Here is a 22,692-nt window from a genome sequence, read left to right on the forward strand (position 1 = left end):
CAAAATGGGCCACTCGAGTCCTAGGGTGAGAGAAATTCACCTATCATTTTTCTTTGGCATAATCTAGTGCTTGACAATACTTTTTCAACATGATGTGAGAAAGTATGTCTTCAATTAACCTTCATTTTGTATTAATTTTGCATAACCTACCAAGGGCTATACTCCAATGCTTGACATTAGTCCTTTAACATAATGTGATAATATGTGTCTTGAATTAATGTCCATTTTGTATTCTTATTCCATAACCTACAAAGAGGCTTCAACTAAACACACCGCCCTTAGACAAAACTCCAAAAGATGGAGCAAGAAAGAAAGAAAAAGAAATGCAATTGACAAAATGGAAATTTGTTAACATATGACCAAAACAAAATCAAAATTGGAAAAGTGTGTGTTGTAGTATACATTTTTTAATTGAACATCCCTTGGTTCACACTTTTTTGGTGAAGTTGAACTTCATATGATGCAATACATCCAACTATATTCAACTAATAATGTCTTTCTTCCTAGATGCTTGTATTATACTTAGGCTCACTATTGTCTGGCAATTGACTCTTTGCATAGTTTTGGTTTATTTTATGCTAGTCAACTATATTAGAATATAGTGTGCTACAATATGTCAAGCATTTTTCAAGTAAAATTTGTTATGTACGTACGTGTGTGTGTGTGTATAAATGTCTAGCGAGACCAAAATTAACCTATGAGACATAGCCATGTACAATGATGATCATCACTGAGTTCAAAGTGTGATATACTAAGATGTCATCTATGATGGCAAGATGTGTGTGCATGTTTTGAGAGAGAAAGAGAGAGAGAGAGAGAGAGAGAGAGGGAGAGAGATCTTCACTAAAGTGTTAAACACTCAAATCTAGCCCTTTCCCCTACCCTATGTATACACTACATCAAGGATAGGGCACATCTAACATGTTAAGGTGGTCACTTCTAGCCCTTTCCTCTTAGTGCACAAGAAGTTTGTCTACTATTATACATGTCTCCCCACAATCTCCTACTTTCCAAACACTCCTCTAGTAGCAATTATCCTCTCCTCCACCCAACAACTACAAACCTACAAGTGCCAAAGGGTGAAGAAGAAGAAGAAGAAGAAGAAAATAAGGCCATGCCATTATAAGAAATATGGATGTTTAAGTTGGCCCTCTAGACTAATTTTTTTTCTCATTTTTTATCAAATGAAATTTGAGGTGAGATTGTTTTTTTTTTGGCCTACAAGAAGGGGGGGGCATTCATCAAAGGCATTTTAAGTCTCCAGATTTGAGAGTGTTTTCTCCCCAAAAATAGTTCAAAATTCAAAAGTAATGGTCCTTTGTAATTAACTCATGAAACACCTATAAAGGTGGTTAAGATGTTTGACTATCAATATGCCTTTTAGAGGCCTTCCGCACACGAGTTAGTGATCCACACAAGAGAGCACACATGTTAATGACCCACACAAAAGATTGTATCAACTGTCTATTTGTTAGAAATTCAAAGCAAGTTGATTGTATCCAATTTGCTTTGAATTTTTCTACAAAAGCCAACTTTGTCTTGGGAGAAATGCTTAGATAATTCACAACATGTGCACATACTACAAATCTTTGCACATAACTAATCTCCCAAGTTTGCATGTATTCCCTTATCTATTAAGCTAGATACAATATTGAATCCTCTTGTGCGAAATGTTCTTAGGGACCTTTTCTAAGATTAGATCAATTTTAGTGCACGTTGCACACAACACACGTCAAATGCTTCCTATTAGGAAGTGGTTTGCACAAAATAACCAAATCAAGCCAATATAATGAAAAACAAGCTCATCAATTCCAACCTACTTTGCATTGTTACCAAAAAAGAAAAAAATACAAAGGTTATCCTTTTGATTGCTTTGGATGAGAGGCATGCAGAGATGGTGGGACACGAGAGATGCAAATATTGTCTTGGCAATTGATAATGAAATCATTTATGCACTCTTTTCTTGATGGTGTCAATGGGTATAACAAATTTCAACTCGCCCCAAAAGATCAATCTACAATAGCTTAGAATGTAGTGTGAGGAGTGTATATTTGTGCCATGATGTGGTTTGGCCTGAAGAATGCTCCGGTCTCCAATTCATGTGAAGTACTCTGGTACTCTTGTGATAAATGTGGAAGCTACATTTGGCTATATACAAAGGTCTATGCATGTTTTCTCATAACCAACAAATCATTGTCTTGAAGCATAAATATATGGAAAAATAATTATTTACATCTCCAATTGTTTTGTGCTAATTTGGTAAAGCTTGCCAATGCCCTCTACCTTTAGAATGTATGTGTACTTGCAAACATAAATTTGATAATAAATTGTGTTAAACCAAGAACCAAAGATGTCTCAAGGGTAAGAGAGAGAATCCCATGCAAGTACAAATAGAGGCCAAGGCAATGGTCTAGGACAAGGCTTCCATGTGAGTATAAATAAAGGCTCTGCTCGTTATAAAACCTTTCTGAAATGGAGACTCACGATCAGGGTGTGCTTAGTATAGAATTCAAACTTGTGGTAGGGCAAGGTTCCCACATAGAATTGGAGAGATTTCCTGTACTAACAAAACTATTTCAGTTCCAGTACTGTTAAAAAACTGACATAATTTTCTGTAAAAACCTAATATTTGAGTCCAATGGTTGATACCTGGACTTACTTTCTCCTCATAAACCTTCTTAGAAAGTAGAGTTCAAGCTTGCAACACTACCGTCAACCATCTTCGCATTATTGTGGCTTGAATCCAGATATCATCTACACAATGACACAAGCAGACTTTCTGAAGAGGGAATACATTACTTCCAAGTCTATGTGGTTAAATTTTGAATTTTGAGCTCCTAATCCTCATAAGTAGAATTAAAGCACAACTCATTCCACTCTCATGCAAACTCCTCTATGGTTTATTTGGACCATTCATGATCAGAGAGGTGTACTTACACCTCCCTTGTATGCTGGCATGTCAATGTTGGGGAGGAGCATAAGAGAATAGTTGAGAAACATATAGCTAATGGCAACCTTTTGCTGTCTTCAGCTGCTTTTCTTGGATTGGATACTGGGCATCTGGAGTGATGTATCAAGCTCAAACTAGTACTATCTTGTTTGGGACGAGTGTAATGGACTCAGGGCTATGTATTCAGGATAGATAAGAAACACACACTAGAGTTAGTGATGCATCGTTTAGACACCAAGAATATCTTCAAAGAGCCATTCATAATGTTCAAATTATGCTAGCAACTTGGCCCAGAGCAAACTCATGGCAAGAGATCTAACACAAGTCATTTCTGCACAGTGCCCAAACACACTACTGTTTTAGAAACAGTCACAGAGTGGACAATCAGGCCCTTGTGTAGGAATGCCATGACAAGAGATGAGGATGAAAGCCACCATAACTCTGACCCTAACATCCAACTCCAAGTTCATGCAATCCACCCTTCTGAGGAATTCGGATTGACAAGCCTGTCAGAACTCTGGGAGAAGTTGAATGAGACCCATTCAACACACACAATGACAGAGACAGCCTTGATGGGAATGTTCACGTGATTGCCACTCGTGAACTTTAATCTTTCCACCTCCAAACAGAACAAGCATACCATATAAGGAACATAACACTGAAGGTCAGGAACACATGGAAGTACTGCAATATTTAAATGAATGTAAGTACCTGTGTTGGCAGGTTGTTTTTACACTTGTGCACAACAGAAGTGGATGGTTCTTGACATGAACCTATGATTAGTTTGCAGAAACCAAGAGTTCTCTGCCAGGTTGCACGCCATGATGTCACATGCACATAGACTATGATTGGGGATGTCTCAAATCGCAAACATCATTTAGTAACACTGAAGCTGAATTTAATTCAGTGAGATTGAGGATGTTGCCAGCTAAAACTGCATAGCATCAAAGGTAATCATGGGTCTTCAACTCGAGTAAGAAACAAGCTCTCTTAAATGAAATTGATGAAAGCCAAGGACAATGTGCTGCTCTCTTACAGATAACATGGCCTTCTAGATTATCAGCATGTTGTTGTAAATAGAAGTTTCTCCATTTCAGTATAGAAAAGTGTGACAACCTTCAAATCGACTTCAGTGTCTTCCAGACATTTCAAATCCTCTTGCTCAGTATCCTATTTTATAACCAGGTTATTTTTCCATTTATATCAGGCTCTAGGCATAACAAAAGCCAAAATAGATGTAAGCCCTCACCATACTTTGCTCCAATGAGGAGCCATTGCAGTAAATCAAGTGATTTGAGGTGTATGAAAGCTAGTGAACCTTTATAATGGCTCACTGTACTACTCAGGAGATACTGTTAGGTCACAAGCAGGTTGTATAACATTGGCTTAATCAACTCAATTTTCAAGGACTAAGCATAGCATATATTTGCTTTTGCTTTCAAAAAGCCCCACAACTATGAGGTTAACACAAACAAAAAGAACAAGTGAACCTTCATTGAGGCATGTTTGTGAGTACAAGTATCAGTGTATCACCATAGACACTGCTTTGAAGCTCTATGAGAGATTGCAGTAACAAAAAGAAGTGAGTGTAGTCAGCTTTACAAAGTCTGCATATGACTTTAATTCAAGTGTGCAGAGATTACAAGGGCAATTGGGCTGAACTCTGTGTGTGTGTCACCGTGGGGGGGAGAGAGAGAGAGAGAGAGAGAGAGAGAGAGAGAGCTGATTCAATCAGGCAATCATTCAGGACTGAAGACTGTTGCAGATGAGCCATTGTCTTTATGCTCATCGCTTTTTCTATCAGCAACAATACTAGCGAAGGTGGTGGCGGGAATTGTTATCTGTTGGGAACAGAAGATACTAGACAATCCTTGCTCCTTAAGATACCTATCCAATGGATAGCTTGCATTTCTTAACAATCTCATCATGCTGACTCTAGCACCTCTATTCATCTCCTCCTCCCTTTCTGGTTTGCTATTAAGATCAATCCTTATACCATTTGCTGAAAGGTCATCCCCTAGGATGTTATCTGTATATGTGTAGGCACCAGTATATGCTGCTGCTGAAGCCAATCTACTATCCCCATTTGAACTAAAGTTACTAAGCCATGGTAATACACCGGGAAAGGCCACAACTACATTTCCCTGTTGAGATACATTTTCAAAAATATGCGAGTCATTCTGCCATTTAACTTTGTTGTTCATCTCCCCATCTTCCTTCATCCAAGGTTTCTTTTTTCGAGAAGCATTTTCAGCCTCACGTTCTGATTGTCTATTCTTACGGCGCATCATCAAGGTCTTGAATCTTCGCTTCACTGTCATGCAGACATTGCAGTTGCAGGTAGGCTTGTGTTTGGGTCCTTTTCCACTAGGAGGTTGTATGCACACGATGCAAGTGCATCCAGGCCTATGACGTGGATGCTTTGTTGTTGCTGCAGGAGAAGTTGGGGTATTGGTTTCTCCTGCTGTTGCAGCATTAGCCAGGGCTTCTAAGCCACACAAAGGCTCTACTTCCTTGAGTGGCTCAACCACCTCTTGTTTTTTGACTTCTGCATACATCCCAGAGTTGTAAGGTACAGAGTTATAGAGGTTCAACCCATGTATCTAGTAAAGAAGTGACGTTGTAATGTACCTTTGATGGGTTGCAATAATGATTCGATCTCCTCATGATCCACCTCTTGTGGTACCTTGCAAGAATTCCTACCAGACATAATGACATTAGCTAGCATATGATTATGATTTTAATTTGGTCATGCAAGAACACTGTTTGCAGAACAAACCATTTTTGGAATCTTATGGCAACAGCTTCAACTTGCAAAAAAGAAATGTTTGCAAAAGGTAACATTGAAAGAGAGGTTTATAGCTTGCAAACTACCTCTCTGTATCCCAGACATTATCAGCACAAGTCCATCTTGTGGGTAAAAAGACATCAGCAGGCACTCTACGCCAACTGCCACATTCATCACATTGAGCCCACTGATCTTCACCAGACCTGAAACTAAAATCTTTTATCAGTAAAGATTTCATATGTCCTCAAATATGAATTACAGATAGTATAAATTCTTAAACTCCCAAGATCCCTTTAGGACATGGAAGCATTGTTCCCGCAATACCCAGAAAAGGAGGATGTCCTCTGTCCGGTCCCTCACATATGTACCCCCCATCTGCTTCATTCCCTACCCTATCTTTGAGGACAGAACTTTTTTTTCACTCAAAATGCTTCCACTCCCCTCCCAAGAGAAACAAGATTTTGGCAGTTTTAATGTACCATTTTTCATTCTTTTGCACACGTGTCAACACACAATCTCAAATAAATAATTTCAGTTCACAACTATGACACAAATGCAGGCACAAATGTGCACACATACTCTCTCTCTCTCTTTCTCTCTCTCTCTCTCTCTCTCTCTCTCTCTCTCTCTCTTTTTGAAGGTAACACACAAATATCATGCAGAAAGGACAGCTGAGTGGAGTGAACAATAACCAGCCAGGGAGCAGCAATGTCAGGAAGAACCAGGTCAGCTGAAACCATAGAGGAGATTTGCCATAACACTAAACCACGAACACCGGGCACATGACCATGGATGCCCGAGGCAGAATATATAAATGAAGACATTCCGAGTACGCCAAATATGCCACAGAGCTGTCCATCAAAGGTATGGAAAAGGCAGGAATAATCTAATTGCAAGGTGGAGATAGAAGGCATCCAATCCACGAACGAGCTGATAACTGATGCTGAGTCACTGAGAACCACACACCGGAAACAAAACTCCATATCTGTCAAGCAACAGGGCAAGAGATGAAGAGATGAAGCAATGTCTCATCGCATGTAGTGCAAAATACACAGAGACCACTGGAAATCTTGCGAGCACGCAACACATCCCTAGTTGGAAGACCCCCAATAAGCAATCTCCACATGAACACTTTACCCAAATAAGGAATCCTAGACTTCCAGAGTTGGAGGAATCTTTCTTCCCACTTCTTTTTGCTGTTTTGAATATGCCATAATTTATGGGCCTTTCCAATGACCCACCTCTTGGCCTCGACCATCTGATGATAGATCTGATTAGCTAAGCTATTATCGAAATCATCATGAAGCACAAACATCCAATCCCACCAAGGAGACGATGGTTGTAAAGCAGGCAACAGAGAGAACCTCAGAAGCTTCTCCTATAAGGACGACCAAATGTCATGATAGCCACGATGCACCCGAAAGTACTGACGAATGCACCGAAAAGAATAAAGACGGGGCTGCCTAGGAATGACATCATCATGGACTCTCTACCACCCCAAGTGATGCTGAGAAACCCTTCACCCTTTACCCGCAGTTTGCGTTTTTGCGTTTCTACGTTTTGTGTTGAGGGTGCTGCCCACACCCCCTTTCACGGAGAACATTGCAGTCTCAACTGTCCCTTGCTGTTATCTACAGTCTGGCGCTTGTTTCCAACCTTTCACCCACAGTTTGCAACTGTTTACAGCACAATGACAATTGCTGATCACTCTCCATTCAGAAAACAATCTCGTTTTTGCAGATTTCAGGTATTTCAGCTTGCTGCCCACACCCCAAACGCGGAGGACATCACGGTCCAAGCTGGCCATTGCTGTCTACAACAGTCTGGCGCTTGTTTCCAGCCTATCACACAATGTTTGGAGCTGATTTCAGCATATTGACTGCTGTTGCTGTTTTTTCCTGCGTTTTTAGTTTTTCTCTCTCTTGCAGGCTGTCCTGCCTACGTTTTTAGTCTCTCTCTCTCCTCACCTACGTTTTTCTACTGGTTGCAACCTCTTACTGCTGGTCACACCTTCCTCCCACTGGCAGCTCACTTCTAGCCCTTCCACTGCCCTTCCACCCCTTGAGGTGGACATTGCGGTGTGTGCTTCACATTGCCCTCACACCCCTTGAGGCGGACTTTGCGGTTCGTGGTTCATGGTGGCTGACCTCTTCCTTCCTTAGCAAGGCATACTAGTATCCATGGCTTCTTTACCAACAGATGACCAGACTACTGGGTGCTCCTATTGTGGCATCACCGAACAGACCACCGATGCTTGCCGACTTCAACCTTTGCTCCCCACCCCCCCAGAGTATATGTGTCTTCCACCAGGCACTTCTTGTGCCACCTCTCCTTTCTGGGCCACAGAGATGGTTCTACATCGGCTATCGAAGTACTATGCTCAAGGCAATAGGACACATCCGATACACACTAAGTCCTTTCAAGCAGATGGAGGATCGATTGGCGCTACGACCTCTTGGAGATCGTCACAATGCCAGCGGCAATCTTCTCCCACTTATTTTTAGATACTGTGGCTTCCACAACCTACGGATCTATAGTCCGCTCCATCGAGAGACAGTGCTTGTTTGATACCGTCTCCTCATCAATCTGCTCCTTCAAGAGATAGTGGCTGCTCAACTCCTTCCTCTTCTTCAACTACCCAATCTGCTCCACTATGAGACAATGATTGTTGCTCACCTCTTGCTCATTCTGAGCCCTACCCTTCCCAACCCTTGACTACTTAGGTTCGAGAGGCTACCTTTGGGAGCTCTTCGGCACCCCGCATACGTTCTTCAGCATGATCGGCGGCACTTCCTTCGTCATCAGATATTTCGGAGTCCGTGATCCATGAGTTTTTGGATTCCCTATCTACTTCAGCATGGCATTCAAAGGGGGATGTTATTTCTTTGCCCTCAGAGGGGGCATCTACTTCTTCTTCGACTTCAGCGGAGGCCCCTCTACCTCCCACCTCAGAGGGGAAACCTACTCTACATGAAGTTCTTCACCCATCCTCTACTTTCTTGGGGTGGCTGTCTTCGACCAGTCATCTCTTCTACTGATACCCAGGATCTTCAGGTACCACCTAGATTGGGACCTCGGAGGTTTAGCCGTGACTTGGTGACGAGGCCTTCGTATTCCTTCTAGCATGGATGCACGGAGCTAGTGGCTTCTCTCCCGAGGTTGTGTTTCGGGTTTTCCAGTTCACTTTGTCTACTGGTCTTTACTGCAAGTTCCCTTTCTGATGGAAATCTTGGATCTTAGGGATCCTCTACATCTTCTTCCTCCTCTTCCCTTCTTGCCTTAGTCACTTGGTCAGCATGGAGCCAACTCCCAAGATCGAGTACGGGCATATCTTTATGGTTCTCGGCACCACACAAAGTCCGACATTCCTTCTTTGCATTGCATGTTTTCATCATCTTTGTACTAGGGCGCTTGGGCAAGTGAACAATTTTCCCACGAGAAACATTGTCCAAGTGGCACTTGCTGCATGAGTATTTTTCACCATGTAGCATTGCATCTCCACCTCACTCTTCTCTTGTTCCCCTTTTTGGGCCTAAGAGGAGGTGTTGAGAAACCCTTCACCCTTCACCCGCAGTTTGCGTTTCTGCGTTTAGGGTTTGCAGCCCCAAAAAGGGGCGCCATCCTACACTAACTATGCTTATTTATAGGCCACTCTCTCATTCATTCCTCATGGCTGATTCATTCAGTCCGTCACCTCTTCTCTCCAGCCTCTCCACTACCCTCACACCCCTTCAGGAGAACATTGCGGTTTGTGGTTCGTGGCTGTCTTCATCATCTTCCTTGTGCTACGGCACCCTTGGTCCCTTGTATCACATTCACTTCATGATTCGGAACTTCATCATTCCATTCATCAGAGTTTTTTCTCTCTTCTCTTCTTTTCTCCATGTTTGCCGAGTTTACTCTGTGTTCCTCCCCGCCAACCCTATTGTGTCGCTAGTACGTCATCTTTTGACAAATGAGCCATCCAATTAGACTTATCTTGCTCCTTGTAGCGAATTCTCCTCCTTATGAAGATCACAAGGGTGCCAAACTGCAAAACGCAAAATCTCCTACCAAGATGCAATCAAATGAGAAAGGTCAAAAGATTGGGAGACTTTAATAGGCCTCGTGGAATTCAGCATATGCCACCAAGAAACTTGAATAACCGTGCGACCATACGAGATACCAGTCTTTTCAACGAAAAATTTTGCAATATCTGACCAAGAATGAGTTTACACACACAGTGCCTGCAAAAGTGCCAATCTCAAAGCAACCATATGAAAATTGACATCCAATGAAGCTGCTCCCCCCATCCTTTTAGGAGTAGTCACATGCTGCCAAGAAATCCACACCTGGCCCAAACAATTCCCTTTCTTTTTCCACAACATGAAGCGAATAGATTGAACCAATTTCAAAAGAGACTTCTTAGTCCAAGGAAGTAAGGGCAAAAAAAACGAGACCATATTGATCACGATGCATTGAGCAACTTTAAGTCTCACATGAAGAGGCCGACCTTGAGATGTCTAGCACATGAACCGATCATGTATACGAGATGACATCCAATCAAGCAAGGCACAGGGAGCTACATCCATACCAATAGGATAACCCAAGTGTCAGGTAATATCTCCTTTAGAAATCACAGCTCCTTGCCAGCCCAAAGCTTGCAAATCGCTCCGTATAAGAAATTAGTGTAGATTATTTAGCATCAATATGAAGCCCCAATGCTAAAGCAAAGAGATTCGATTGACCCAAAAGTTGGGCACCACTGGGAAGAGACAAACCAACAATCTCACCTTGATCAGCCATCTTATCCAACAATGAGAGCATTGGGTGAGTGACCAAGGCAAATAGCAAAGGATTGAGAGGGTAGCCTTGCCAAAGAGAACGAGACAAGGAAATTTCATCTGTGATCCCCCCATAAAGTGCAATACAAGCCATAGCACCCTGACTAATGGTATTAACAAGACAAGTCATGCGAGGACCAAATCCCATGGTGGACATCAACTGTTGCCCGCAAGAAAGATCAATTGACATGATCAAATGTCTTTTCAAGACCAAGCTAAAGCATAACAACATGCTAGCCTGAGGCTTTGGCATAATCAATCCCCAATTGAACATTCAAAATGTTATGCATTATATTTCGTCCCTTAATGAAACCATATTGATGTGGATGAACCAAGTGCAAGAATACTTTCTGCAATCTATTAGCAATGATTTTAGAAAAGATTTTATACAAAGAACCCATAACAAAAATGGGTCTCCATTGTTTCAAAGAAGTCGAAGAAGGAACCTTGGGCAACAACCGAATCACGACAATCTTCCAATCTGAAGGCATCATACCAGAATTCGAGACTTCTTGACACAGGCAATCTTCCAGTCTGAAGGCAATACATGCCCACCAGCCACAAAACCTCACCCTTAGATATGAGTTTCAGCATCAAAAATCTCCTGTGAGTATCTTGAGAGACCAAGGATGGTTGCAAGGAAGATCTAACAGCCAACATAACTCCAGATTTATGTGAAACTTGGCCACTAAAAAACACTATATAATCCTTGTATACATAAGAACTTGCCAAAGCATGCTATTTATGCTCCACAGCACAAGAAACATCCCAATTACCAACTAAAACAATTTTCCACAACCGATACTGCTTATTGTCCGAAGAAATGCCCTTAACATTCCATGAAGCAAGTCTCATGATAAACCACAAGAGAGAAAACTATTAAATCACCACTTTCCCTTTCCCTTTAACATTCGTAGCTTTAGCAACTTGAAATCTCTCCATCTCACTGCGGATCACATCTACAAGATCCACCCTATGAAAACTAGCAATCAAAGCATGAGACGGAAACTGTTGTTGATGAGAACAGAAAACATCTCGAGGAGGCAAAAGCCTCCCACATGCATCAAAGCGCAAAGCAAAATCAGAAGCACTTTTATCATCCACATCAACTACAGGTATACGTGAAGATTGAAGTTTGGTGTAAAAACCCCTACCTCTACATTGAAAAGTCTAAGTAATAGAATGAGGAGATGGGGGAGCACGAGTCGCGAACGAGATTCTTGTCTAGCATTACGTCTAACCATAGTGACCCAAGAATCATCTTGAGGAGGCAAATTACAACTAGCCAAATGTGATACACACTCAATACCAACTTGGAAAACATCCTTATTTCCATCATCATGTCCATGCACGGAAAGAGGCACAAAAGCAACATCTTGCTGCTAAGTCAACAACTGGGGATTGTGCCCTTGCATATTCATGTCAAGGTCCAAAGAACACTTCAATACCTCAAGGCTTCTATCACATTTAGAAATAAAATGGCCCAATTGGCCACATCGAAAGAAATGTCCAGCAAATGTGCCCCATTTGAGCTCAAAAACCAACGTTTGCAACCCAAGGACCTCAAAACGAATTTTGGTTGGCCAAGATTTCCCTATGTCCCAAAGCATACAAGCCCTGTTCCTATTGCGGGAGGCCAAACAAGGCTCCACAAACACTTCGCCAACAGTTATCAAAACCAAAGGAAAAAGTCTCCAAAGATGTGCAGGAAAATTAACCACCTCCACCCAAATTGGGCATGCCTGCCTAAGCACCTCTAAAACTCAGCCATAAGTCTCCATGGGACCATATGTACTAGCTGACCATCCATGAACAAAGGAATATGTTGCATAATGCAAGCATGCACATCCGGAGTACGAAAAAGGACCTCCAAAAACCCCCTCAGTCCATCATAAATCTCTTCCACGAGAGGGGCTTGCCCTTGCCCTGAAACATCATCATGATGTGCATCAACACTCACAAGTATGGACTGCAGCCAAGCGCGAATCCTTGAAATCAAAGGAGTCCTACCCGTAAAATGAAGGATGGCTGCCCTCTCATCAAAGGCAGTGATCTGCTGTAAAACCAAGTCAGTTCCCATGATAGCAACCACATGATCCCCTTCCAGTAACAAGCTCACTTTATCCTCATTGGCATGAACATAATCTGACATAAGATTGTTGGTAGTGGCAAGCATAACTAGAAAGACACATCAATCTATGAGCAAGAAGTACAAACATCTTGCTGAGACAAATCCGAAGCACACAAAACCAGTTCATCAACCATTATCTTACGGCATTTTCCCATCTCATCCCCTTCCATCAACTGTCCACAATCCTCAGCCAAAAAGTCACCATCCGACTCCACTGATTCTTTTTCATCCCCATGCCCAATATGCTGGTCAAGAAAAGCCACATCAATACCATTTGATGCTTGCATATTCACCATATCAAAGCTCAACCTTTGAGTGCTGCGCAGAATCTCTCTCTCTCTCTCTCTCTCTCTCTCTCTCTCTCTCTCTCTCCCTGTTCCTATTCGTGTGTGCTACAAGGGCCTTGAAGGCAAGCACAAACTACCGAGACAGCAATTCAGAATCACTAATTTCAGGTACAGTGTGTGGGCCCTCAATTCCAAAGGACCTCTCTCTCTCTCCAGGACACTATTGCTCAAAGCAAGCCGATGGAGGTAGATAGGTCGCACGCCAATAGGCATGGCAGGTCGACAACGTATACACAAATAGAGACCAGGTAGGCAAGGTGAGATGTCAAGGGTAGGGCTTGATGCTGAGGGCATGGCAAAATGGACCCTGCGCTGGTCTAAGGGGAGATCTCAAGCAACGCGTAGAAGGTAGGTAAAGACCTCTCTCTCTCTCTCTCTCTCTCTCTCTCTCTCTCTCTCTCTCTTCCCCCCCAAAATAATGCTCTCTTTTTATTTGGTAATAAGTAACTATCCTAATGATACGCACTTATCTTATTGACCTAGGTTTAAATCTCTCTTTTTCTATATTTATACTAAATGACCATGTAAAACATAGGAGTTGAACCTAAGACCTTCTCATCACTACCCATTTAACTTAACCAATTGAAATTTTGTTCTCTGTCACAGGGACGTGAAATTTTGATGCCTCACTTAGCATTTGATTAAGTTGTTAATCAAATGTGCAAATGTGACTCGCACATGTGATGTGCAAGTCAATTATTTCACAATGATGGCCAAGGACCCTAAGAAGTCAATAGGTGTCAAAGGCAAAAGTTGTAATAGGTTATAGTGGATAGGTACTAGGAGGTGTCTGATGTCAAATTTTGGCCCAAAATATTTTATTAGCCATTAATGTCAATAGTGACATTAGGAACTAGGGATTAGTTAATTAATTAATGCTAGTTCAAGAGCTAATAGATGCTCAAGGTTACTTGGATGAAAAATTGGCCTACCTAATTTAATTGTTGGCTGGTACAATTATTTGTCTAAGCAAGAATTAATAATTACATGAATTTTCAAAATTAATCTTTTGAAAATTAATTAAATTTGGCTGAAAATTATTGGAAAGTGAGTAAGGAAGGCTGCCACTTGGCAAAACTTGCCCATGCAAGTGAAAAGAGCTAATTGGAGGCTAGAACAAAGAGGGGAGAGTCATTGTGGAGGTCAACCAAGAAGAGGAAAGGCTTTTGCGGACACTGCCAGCCATCAGGAGGTGAATCCGAGCAGCCATTGAAACTAGGATACACACATAATTCATAGTGGATCTAGAGCTAGATTGCTAGCTAAGGTGGAAAAAAAATCAAACAGAGACATTTCAACAAGAAAAATAATTAGAAGAAACTAATGAGACAAATACTTATAAGACAATGCTCCAACAATTACTTCTACTGCTTGTTTGATCCATGAGTCAAGTACATCATTGTATAGCTTTTTGGTAGTTCCCTTAACCCACTTTCTTATGGGATAGATAACCTTTCCCTTTAGCTTGTGCTTCTAGTATGTGCCTTTAGTACCACTCTTTACTTGTACATATGCCTATAGCACCACCTTTTCTAACACCCCTCATTGGTGCTAACTTATCCTCTAGATAATTGCACCTAAGGATGTAGGTTCCTCCCCTTAATACTTGCAAGGCTTTTTAGCTCATACAATGTCAAAAAAACTATAGGCAATACAATATAGATTAATTTTGGAATTCATCTCTTTGGCTACATAATCGGCGCCAATGGTAGACATTACAATTTTGGGTTTAGTACCTTCTAGGATTTGTTGGCTCTTGTATTTGGTTTTGACCTTGGCTTAATGTTTTCTTGGACATCGTAACTTGGGATACATTTTTCAAAATAAAAAGCCATGGTTTCTTGATAAATATGTAGGTTGATGTGGACATTACATTGCTTTTAATATTTCTTAGTGTGTTGTACATGATTCAGTACATAGATTTGCTCACAAGATCCAAAATTGTTATCAGGATACATCATGCAATTGATTGGCTTAAATCAAAGCCTCAATAGTATATATTGTGCGCTTCAAGATAGCATTGAATGTGAACAGGTTGCAATTGAGTAGCCCTCTCTCTGTACATGATTTTGTAGGATGGAGTCCTCTATAAATAGTGCAAAACGTACAAAGTGGCTCTCCAGTGAGCCTCTGTAGGAGTCTTTATAAAAGAAGGCAACAATGCCACCACAAAGGAAGTTCTTGGTCCGTGAATTGGCGTTCTCAAGTTCAGACGATAATCTTATCGATTCATAAGTACCACTTCGCATGAAACTGAAATTCCAAAGCTTGGGAGACCCAGTCCGTGGCTATTCGAACCCGAGCATCCTGGAAAATTTTAATTTTGTGGATCAAAAAAGCTCGTATTAAAGTTCCAATCAGTTAGTAACATAGTAATCGCACCTACTAATACAGGTAAAGGGCTCGAGCAGCTGCAGCTGGGTTTGAAAAGAATGAACGAAAAACTTTGGCATTATCTTTAATATGTCAAGTCAGCATGCCCCTCATGCTCTGGGCGGATTAAGCTAGAGCTACAAACCAACAAGACACCTATGACGGATAGCATCTGATAGGGGATCTCCAATAGCTAAAAGCTTGGACTTTGGGTCCATGAGACAAGAAATAGGCTGACACTTAGTCATACCAAACTCCAAAAGTAACTCGAATATGTACTTGTGTTGGGATATAAAGATACCTTCTGCCATATGATAGATCTACCAAGCCGAGAAAGAAGTGTAAGATCCCTAGATCCATCATGCCAAACTCCTATCACAAGATCTCTCAAGTACAATCAACCTCCTGTAAGTCACTCTCTATGATAATCAAGCCATCCACATACAAGATTATGAGCACACACCTATCATCCTCAACCTTATAATAAAGGTTAGGGACATAATCTGACAAATGGAAGTCACTCTATAAGAAGAAGTGATCAATCCTTGGGTACCAAGCCCTAGGAGCTTGCTTCAGGCCATAGAGAGCCTACCACAACTTGTAAATATGGTCCTCTTTTCCCTGCGTAAGAAAACCAAGAGACTATGAGACATAAATCTCCTCCTCTAAGATGTTGTTCAAAAAGGAAAACTTCAAGTCCATCTAAAAGATAAGCCAACGGATGATCAGCTATAAAAGCCAAGATAGCTCGAATAGTAGACATCTGAGTTGTAGGTGCAAAATTCTATGAGTAATCCAACCCTACCCTCTATGCAAATCCCCTGGCAACAAGCCTTGCCTTATGCTTGTCTAAGGATCCATTAGCCATGTACTTGGTATTATAGACCCACTTCATACCAATCACCTTTCACTTTCATGGACGTGAAACCAACTCCTAAGTATGGTTATGCTCGATAGAATCAATCTTCTCCTACATAGCACAACACTAGATATCCTATGCAATCATGATCCTAAGAGATCTCTAACATTAGAGCATAGTCCACATAAAGTGAACTATCTTATTGGGTCTGTAATTTGACTGATCTATGTGAGCCTAAAGGGATAACAAAAAAGTCGATAATGCATGATTCTTGCATAAGTTGTTGATACCATGAAGGAATGGTGATAAGCTTGTCCTGTTGCAAATCACTCGGTACCTGCAATGCATCTATTTGGAAAAGGAACTCCCCCTCACTAGGTAAAGGTAAGAACCCCACATTCGAAAAGGAAAACTCCCCTTCTGACAAATCAACACCCCTATAAGAAACCTAAGGGAATGGGAAAGAAGTAGGAATACTCAAAGACAAAGCAATGGAAGAAGACAGAGCTATCAAAGGAGGAAGGAAAGCAGGTGGAGAGACAGAAAGGGGAAGAGTCACAAACAAACAAAGGAGTGTAGATAGGTAACCTAAAAGGAAGGGGAGGGGTCGATGGTCATGGTTTTTTTTTTTTGGGGGGGGGGGGGCGGGGGGAGGGGGGGGGAGGAAGGGGTTCAGTTGATGACGAGGAACCACCTATACAAAAGACAAATTGGCCTAACCAATTTAATTATTGGTTGTTGGATTTTTTTTTGAAATAATAGAATAATTACTAAATTAATTTTCAAAAATAATATTCTAAAAATTAATTTAATAAGCTAGATAATGCTAGAAAATGGGATTAAGACTATTACTTGACAAAACTTGCCCATGCAAGTGGAAAAAAACGTTTTTGGTGGCCTGATGGAAGTCTATTCATGTTATTGTAAGAGAAAAGGAGGCCATTAGAGAGCAAGCAGATGCTGCTGATGTGACTTGCAGGTGATCCTAAGCTGTAGACAGTACTTTCCATGGTTGTTTCAACAAGACACTAGCATTTTTTCAACCTTACTCATGATGAAACTGAAATTTATCTCTCTACAGCATTCTCTCTCATCCTTTAGCCATTTCTTAAGTTACCTAAGTAAAATCCAACCATTTGAGTCATCAGAGGTGGAGATATTAATCTCTACTGTAGACCCTAATCTATAGCAAAAATTAATGTTTGACAGTCACCTCAAGATGCGTGCTCAAAATTGAGGGCCTAGAACTTGAATTCCAACGGTTGAGATTAAAGAATTTCAAGGAGACTTACAAGACCAACCAACCCATATTAGATTTAAGTCATAATTTGTCTTTCAAGAAGCAAGGTGAAGGCCAATCCCCAAGCAAACCAAGGGAAAATTTGGTTTGAAGACTTATGAGTCAATTTTGATAGTAAGATACACTTGGATTAGCATAGGAGATAAAAGGATCTCAGTTATACTCCATTCATTTGCAACAAAAGTTAAAGAAATACCACAGCATTGCCTATTTTGGGACCAACAAGCTCTCCATTATCCAAGATTAAGTGGCAACATTTGCATTTTCAGTTTAGGTGAATTTTATACTTCCCGTAATTAGTGTTAAATCAGGTTATTTACCACCCTTTCGAAGAAGGAAGGCTGGTTTCAGATACCATGTGAGAGTGCGCAATGGAAGAGAATCACAAACATGGAGAGAAAAGGAGAAGAGAAAACACAGCAAGAAGAGAATATAATTTTGCACTAAATCTAAAATGAATGTTGAATACAAGAGTGGACTGATCAATCACTGCACGCAGCCCAAAGTGTCAATAAGGGTACTCGATCAAGCTGAAAAATGGTGGCAGCACTTGTGACTATGACGGTGACAAGGACAAAGAGTGTGCAGCTTGAAGTCCTCAATGGAGACTGAGAAGAATGTTGCAATCTATCGAAGCACTACAAAAGAAAGAAGACAATGATTTACCCACTATCTGCCCCTACTATGAATAACAGAAGAGAAAAAACTGGCCGACTGCACCTAGCTGACTGCATTAAATGCAGTCGCAAATGCTGGTGGCAGATTGCAGCAATCTGGGGCTGGGCAGCACAAGCTATGAAATGCTTGACAACCACTAGCACACTAAAATAAATGTTGATACAGTCGAAGCTAACATGAATTTGGCAAAACTCTTAAGGAAGCTGTGAATTAGCTGAGAGAATGGAGAGGAAGCTGGAGATAGAGAATTTTGAAAGTTTCATCACCAAAATTGGCTGAAATTTAATGTTGTCCTTCTATGAATGGCTAATTGACTGCAGCCCACCATTAACACGATTGCCACATAAAGTCACCTGCTCTTGTGGGCCCCAAACTTGCTGCCATCTACTTGTAAAAAGCCTACATGGACTGTCACCTGCTTGTAGATAGCCTACAGGGGCTGTCACTTGCCTCCAATGGCCTCCTGATGAATTGGGGGTAGCTCTTTGACAACCTCCAATGCCTCCATTGATCACCAATAGCTGGAAATTTGCAACAACAGCTCTCTCTCTCTCTCTCTCTCTCTCTCTCTCTCTCTCTCCCAACCTCCACAATGCTAGAATGAGGCTCCAACGGCTCTAATAGCCTTTTCTTCACTTGCATGGGCAAGTTTTGCCAAGTGGCAGCCTTATAAATGCAATTTTCAGCCCAATTAAATTAATTTTCATAGTACTAATTTTGAAATTTAATTAATTTATTAACTCTTGCTCAAAAAATAACTATACCAGCCAACAATTAAATTGGCTAGGCCAATTTGTTATCCAAGCAATCCTAAACATTTATTAGCCCCTAAGCTAGCATTAATCAATTATTAAATGCCTAGTTTTTAATGCCACCATTGACACTGATAGCTAATCAAATCTTCTACACCAAAATCTAACACCAAACACCAACTAGTACCTAACTAACATAACTTGTTATAACTTTTACCTTTGTTGACTTCTCAAGGTCCTTAGCCCGCCATTATGAAACGACTAACTTGCCCATCACGTTGCACCTCACATTAGCACATTTGATACATTTAGTGCTCAATCCATCCACCCTTTTTATGCCTATGACAACATTGTATTGTACATCCCTTTGCACTTTAGTTTTACTATCCATTGTACATGTGCTCTCTCTCTCTCTCTCTCTCTCTCTCTCTCTCTCTCTCTCTCTCTCTCTCTCTCTCTCTCTTGAAAATAATTGAATTAAGTAGCAATATTTACATCAGACCATCAGGTCGGCTATGAAAAAAAAAAGCAGACACAAATCATGAAGACTCTAACCACATATATCACACAAAAAGGACAGTTGGTGTAAAGCGAACAATATCCAACCAAGAAGCAACAATGTCTGGAAGAACCAGATCAATTGAAACCATAGAGGAGATTTGCCATTACACCAAGCAATAAATACGGGCCATATGACCATGGATGCCCAAGGCTGAATCAAAAATAAAGGCATTCTGAGTATAAAATATGCCACAGAGTTATCCATGTAAGGAAATGGAAGAGACTGGAATAATCTGATTGCAAAGTAGACATAGAACCCATAATCCACAAACGGGCTGAAATTTGTTGCTGAGTCACCGAGAACCACACACAGGAAACAAAACTCCAAATCTGTCGAGCAACAGGGCAAGAGACAAAGAGATGAAGCAATGTCTCACCACATGTAGTGCAAAATATACTGTGACCACAAGAGATCTTGCGAGCACGCAACATATCCCTAGTTAGAAGACCCCCAATAAGCAATTTCCACATGAACTCTCTTAGACTTCAAAAGTTGGAGGAATCTTTCCTGTCACTTCTTTTTGCTATCTCGAATATGTCATAATTTATTAGTCTTTCCAGTGATTCATCTCTTGACCTCAACCATCTAATGATACTTTTGATTAGCTGACCTTTTCTCAAAATCATCAGGAAGCACAAACATCCAATCTCACCAGGGAGATGATAGTTGTAAAGCAGACAAAGGAGAGAACCTCAAAAGCTTGTCCTGTATGGACAACCAAATGTCATCCATACAGGACAAGCTCTGTGTGTGTGTGTGTGTGTGAAGAAGTTTGAATTAATGTATGTAAATATTTACATCAAGCCTTCAAGCCAACCAAGCCAAACGGCAATAATACACATAAAGCCAAAAGACAATCAGAACAACATTCTCCAAGACCAAAAACTTCTAAAAGGCTATCAAGCACCATTCCATAGGAACAAATGAAGGGGATCATTGAGATGTCACAATAGGGGTGAAGCATATAGCATCCATGCATGGAGCGGCCACTTCTCCAATTAAAAGACCAACTGTAATCATAGAATAAGTCTACTATAAAAGCAAGCCTCAGACTCGTCCCACATGGCCAAGGATACCCAAGCAATAAACAATAAAAGCATTGGGAGTCCGCCAAATGTACCAAAGACCGGTCCATTGTATAAAGTAGAGGAGGCAAGGATGATGAGATTGCAACCTGGCCCTAGATAAGATCTTGTCTAGAATCCAAGAACAGATAGGTATTTTCTAATCTGTCATTGAGGTCCATACTTTGGAGATGAATTTCCAAACTTCTTTGGCAACTGCACAAGAAATGAAAAGATGAACAAGGGTCTCATCACAAATAGTACAAAATATATATTTGCCACTAGACGTCATGCGGGCCCATAGCACATTGCCAATGGCAAATCCCCAATGGAAAGCTTCGAAATAAAAGCTTTCTGTTGATAGGGAAGCTTTGACTTCCATAATTGAAGCAAGCAATTACACTAGTTAGTTGCGCTACCACAAACTAACCAAACTTTATTAGCTTTCTTGGTGATCCATCTCTTATCCTCTACCATTTTGTGGTATATCTAATTAGCTGACTGCTTCTCTCTCTCTCTCTCTCTCTCTCTCTCTCTCTCTCTCTCTCTCTCTCTCTCTCTCTCTCTCTCTCTCTCTCTCTCTCTCTCTTTTTCGTAAATCTCTCTCTTTTTTTTTTCGTAAAAGGTAATTGTATTAATTACGAAAAAAATACAAGATTACTTGATACATGACGACAATACAAGTCATCATGCGAAGAGGTGCTAAGTACTACAAGTTACAATTTCATGGCAAGGATGCGGAGGAAATTGCCATATGCCAAGGACGGAAGTCCTCCGTAGAGAGCAAATCAGAACGATGGAGAAGAGCTAACTGCCAATACAAGAGGCCCTTAAGCCTCACAATATGTCGCTGAACATTATGGGCGGAGTCAAACAGAAAAGCATTCCGAATGGTCCAGTTATGCCAACAGCCCCAGTAGAGAAGAAAGTGATACATGAGCTTCATATGTGGCTGTGCGGGAGAAGGGTATTTGGGCTGGCCCAAAACCCAATCAAAGGGGCGCAGTGTGATACCAACCACCCCTCGCCAAATGGCCGACAAAAATAACCAGACCTTCTTAGCGACGGGGCAGGATATAAATCGGTGGCGGGCGGATTCCATAGTAGTGGTGCAAAAGAAACAGGTGCCATTGGAGATTCGTCGCTTGGAAAGAGCCGAAGCAAGCGGAAGACCCCCAATTATCACTCTCCAAAGAAAGACTTTGTATTTAAAGGGTGTCTTATTAACCCAGCCCTCCATCACAGCGACCCTCCACCACGAGCGGGATTTACGCAATCCCCATAAAGCATTTGCTTTAGTAACTAGCCATTGATTGTCTTTAATCAGGAGATGATACACTTGATTAGCAGAAGCTTTGCTGAAAGGCAGCCGGCCTTGTAGGTCCCAATCCTGCCAGGGATGATCCAAAGCAAGAGCAGGGAAGGGTTGTCTGTTCTGGAGCACCGTCGCGAGCTGTTCCCATAAAGGCCTATATCCACGGGGGATCCGGAAAATCCTCCTAGCAGTACGAAACGAGATAAGCACATTGCGACTGGCAAGGGTGGCATCCGCAACTGAAGACAAGCCCAACCGTGCCATCCGGTTGAATTGTGGTCTAAGCTCATGTTTACCTTCCCACGAAAGTAGACGCGAGACTGCCAGTAATTCCAATTGAAAAGAGTTAGTAGCCAGGCGATCCTCCGTTGGGTGCCACTGAGCCTTTCGAAGGACGTGTTTCCAGGAACACACCAAATGAGTAAGCAACGATGAAGAAGAACTGGAAAACCGCGAATCCGCATTAAGAACGTGCCACCAAGAACTCCGGAGTCGGGTATTGCCATGCCGAAGCCCATGACCCTCAAGGAAAGAACGGGCGATAGCGACCCATGGATGATGATCATCCGAGCACATGGCGCGGAAAAGGGACCAACGGAGTGCCTGCATGTGGGTTTGGGCATCTAATATAGCTCCACCACCCATGCTTTTGGGGGTGCACGCATGCGACCACGAGATCCAGGAAATACCTGCATTCAATGAGTCCTTCTTCCAGAGCATGAAGCGAATAGACTGAGTGAGAGCATTCAG

The 22,692-nt window shown here is 41.5% G+C and overlaps 1 protein-coding gene across 9 annotated transcripts in view; it reads right to left on the minus strand.

Annotated features, from left to right (window-relative positions):
* Positions 1-2,033: 2,033 nt before the first annotated feature.
* LOC148018590 (B3 domain-containing protein Os07g0679700-like) overlaps positions 2,034-22,692 on the minus strand; it is a 60,347-nt gene continuing 39,688 nt past the window's right edge. For 6 of the 9 annotated variants that reach the window (XM_087661860.1, XM_087661859.1, XM_087661856.1 and 3 more), the window contains exons 8-10: positions 5,825-5,941; positions 5,582-5,649; positions 4,413-5,498 (exon numbers count right to left, since the gene is read on the minus strand). In XM_087661860.1, coding sequence (XP_087517986.1) covers positions 4,690-5,498; positions 5,582-5,649; positions 5,825-5,941 — 994 coding nt within the window. In that variant the 3' untranslated portion in view covers positions 4,413-4,689. Of the gene's footprint in view, positions 2,558-2,649; positions 2,755-4,412; positions 5,499-5,581; positions 5,650-5,824; positions 5,942-22,692 lie in introns of those variants that run through there. The other 3 variants (XM_087661864.1, XM_087661863.1, XM_087661857.1) reach the window with 3 other exon arrangements.

The sequence above is a fragment of the Lygodium microphyllum genome, chromosome 21 (genome assembly GCF_053477565.2).
Source record: "Lygodium microphyllum isolate KBCC chromosome 21, Lygodium_microphyllum_v1.1.10, whole genome shotgun sequence".
In the NCBI taxonomy this organism is placed as follows: domain Eukaryota; kingdom Viridiplantae; phylum Streptophyta; class Polypodiopsida; order Schizaeales; family Lygodiaceae; genus Lygodium; species Lygodium microphyllum.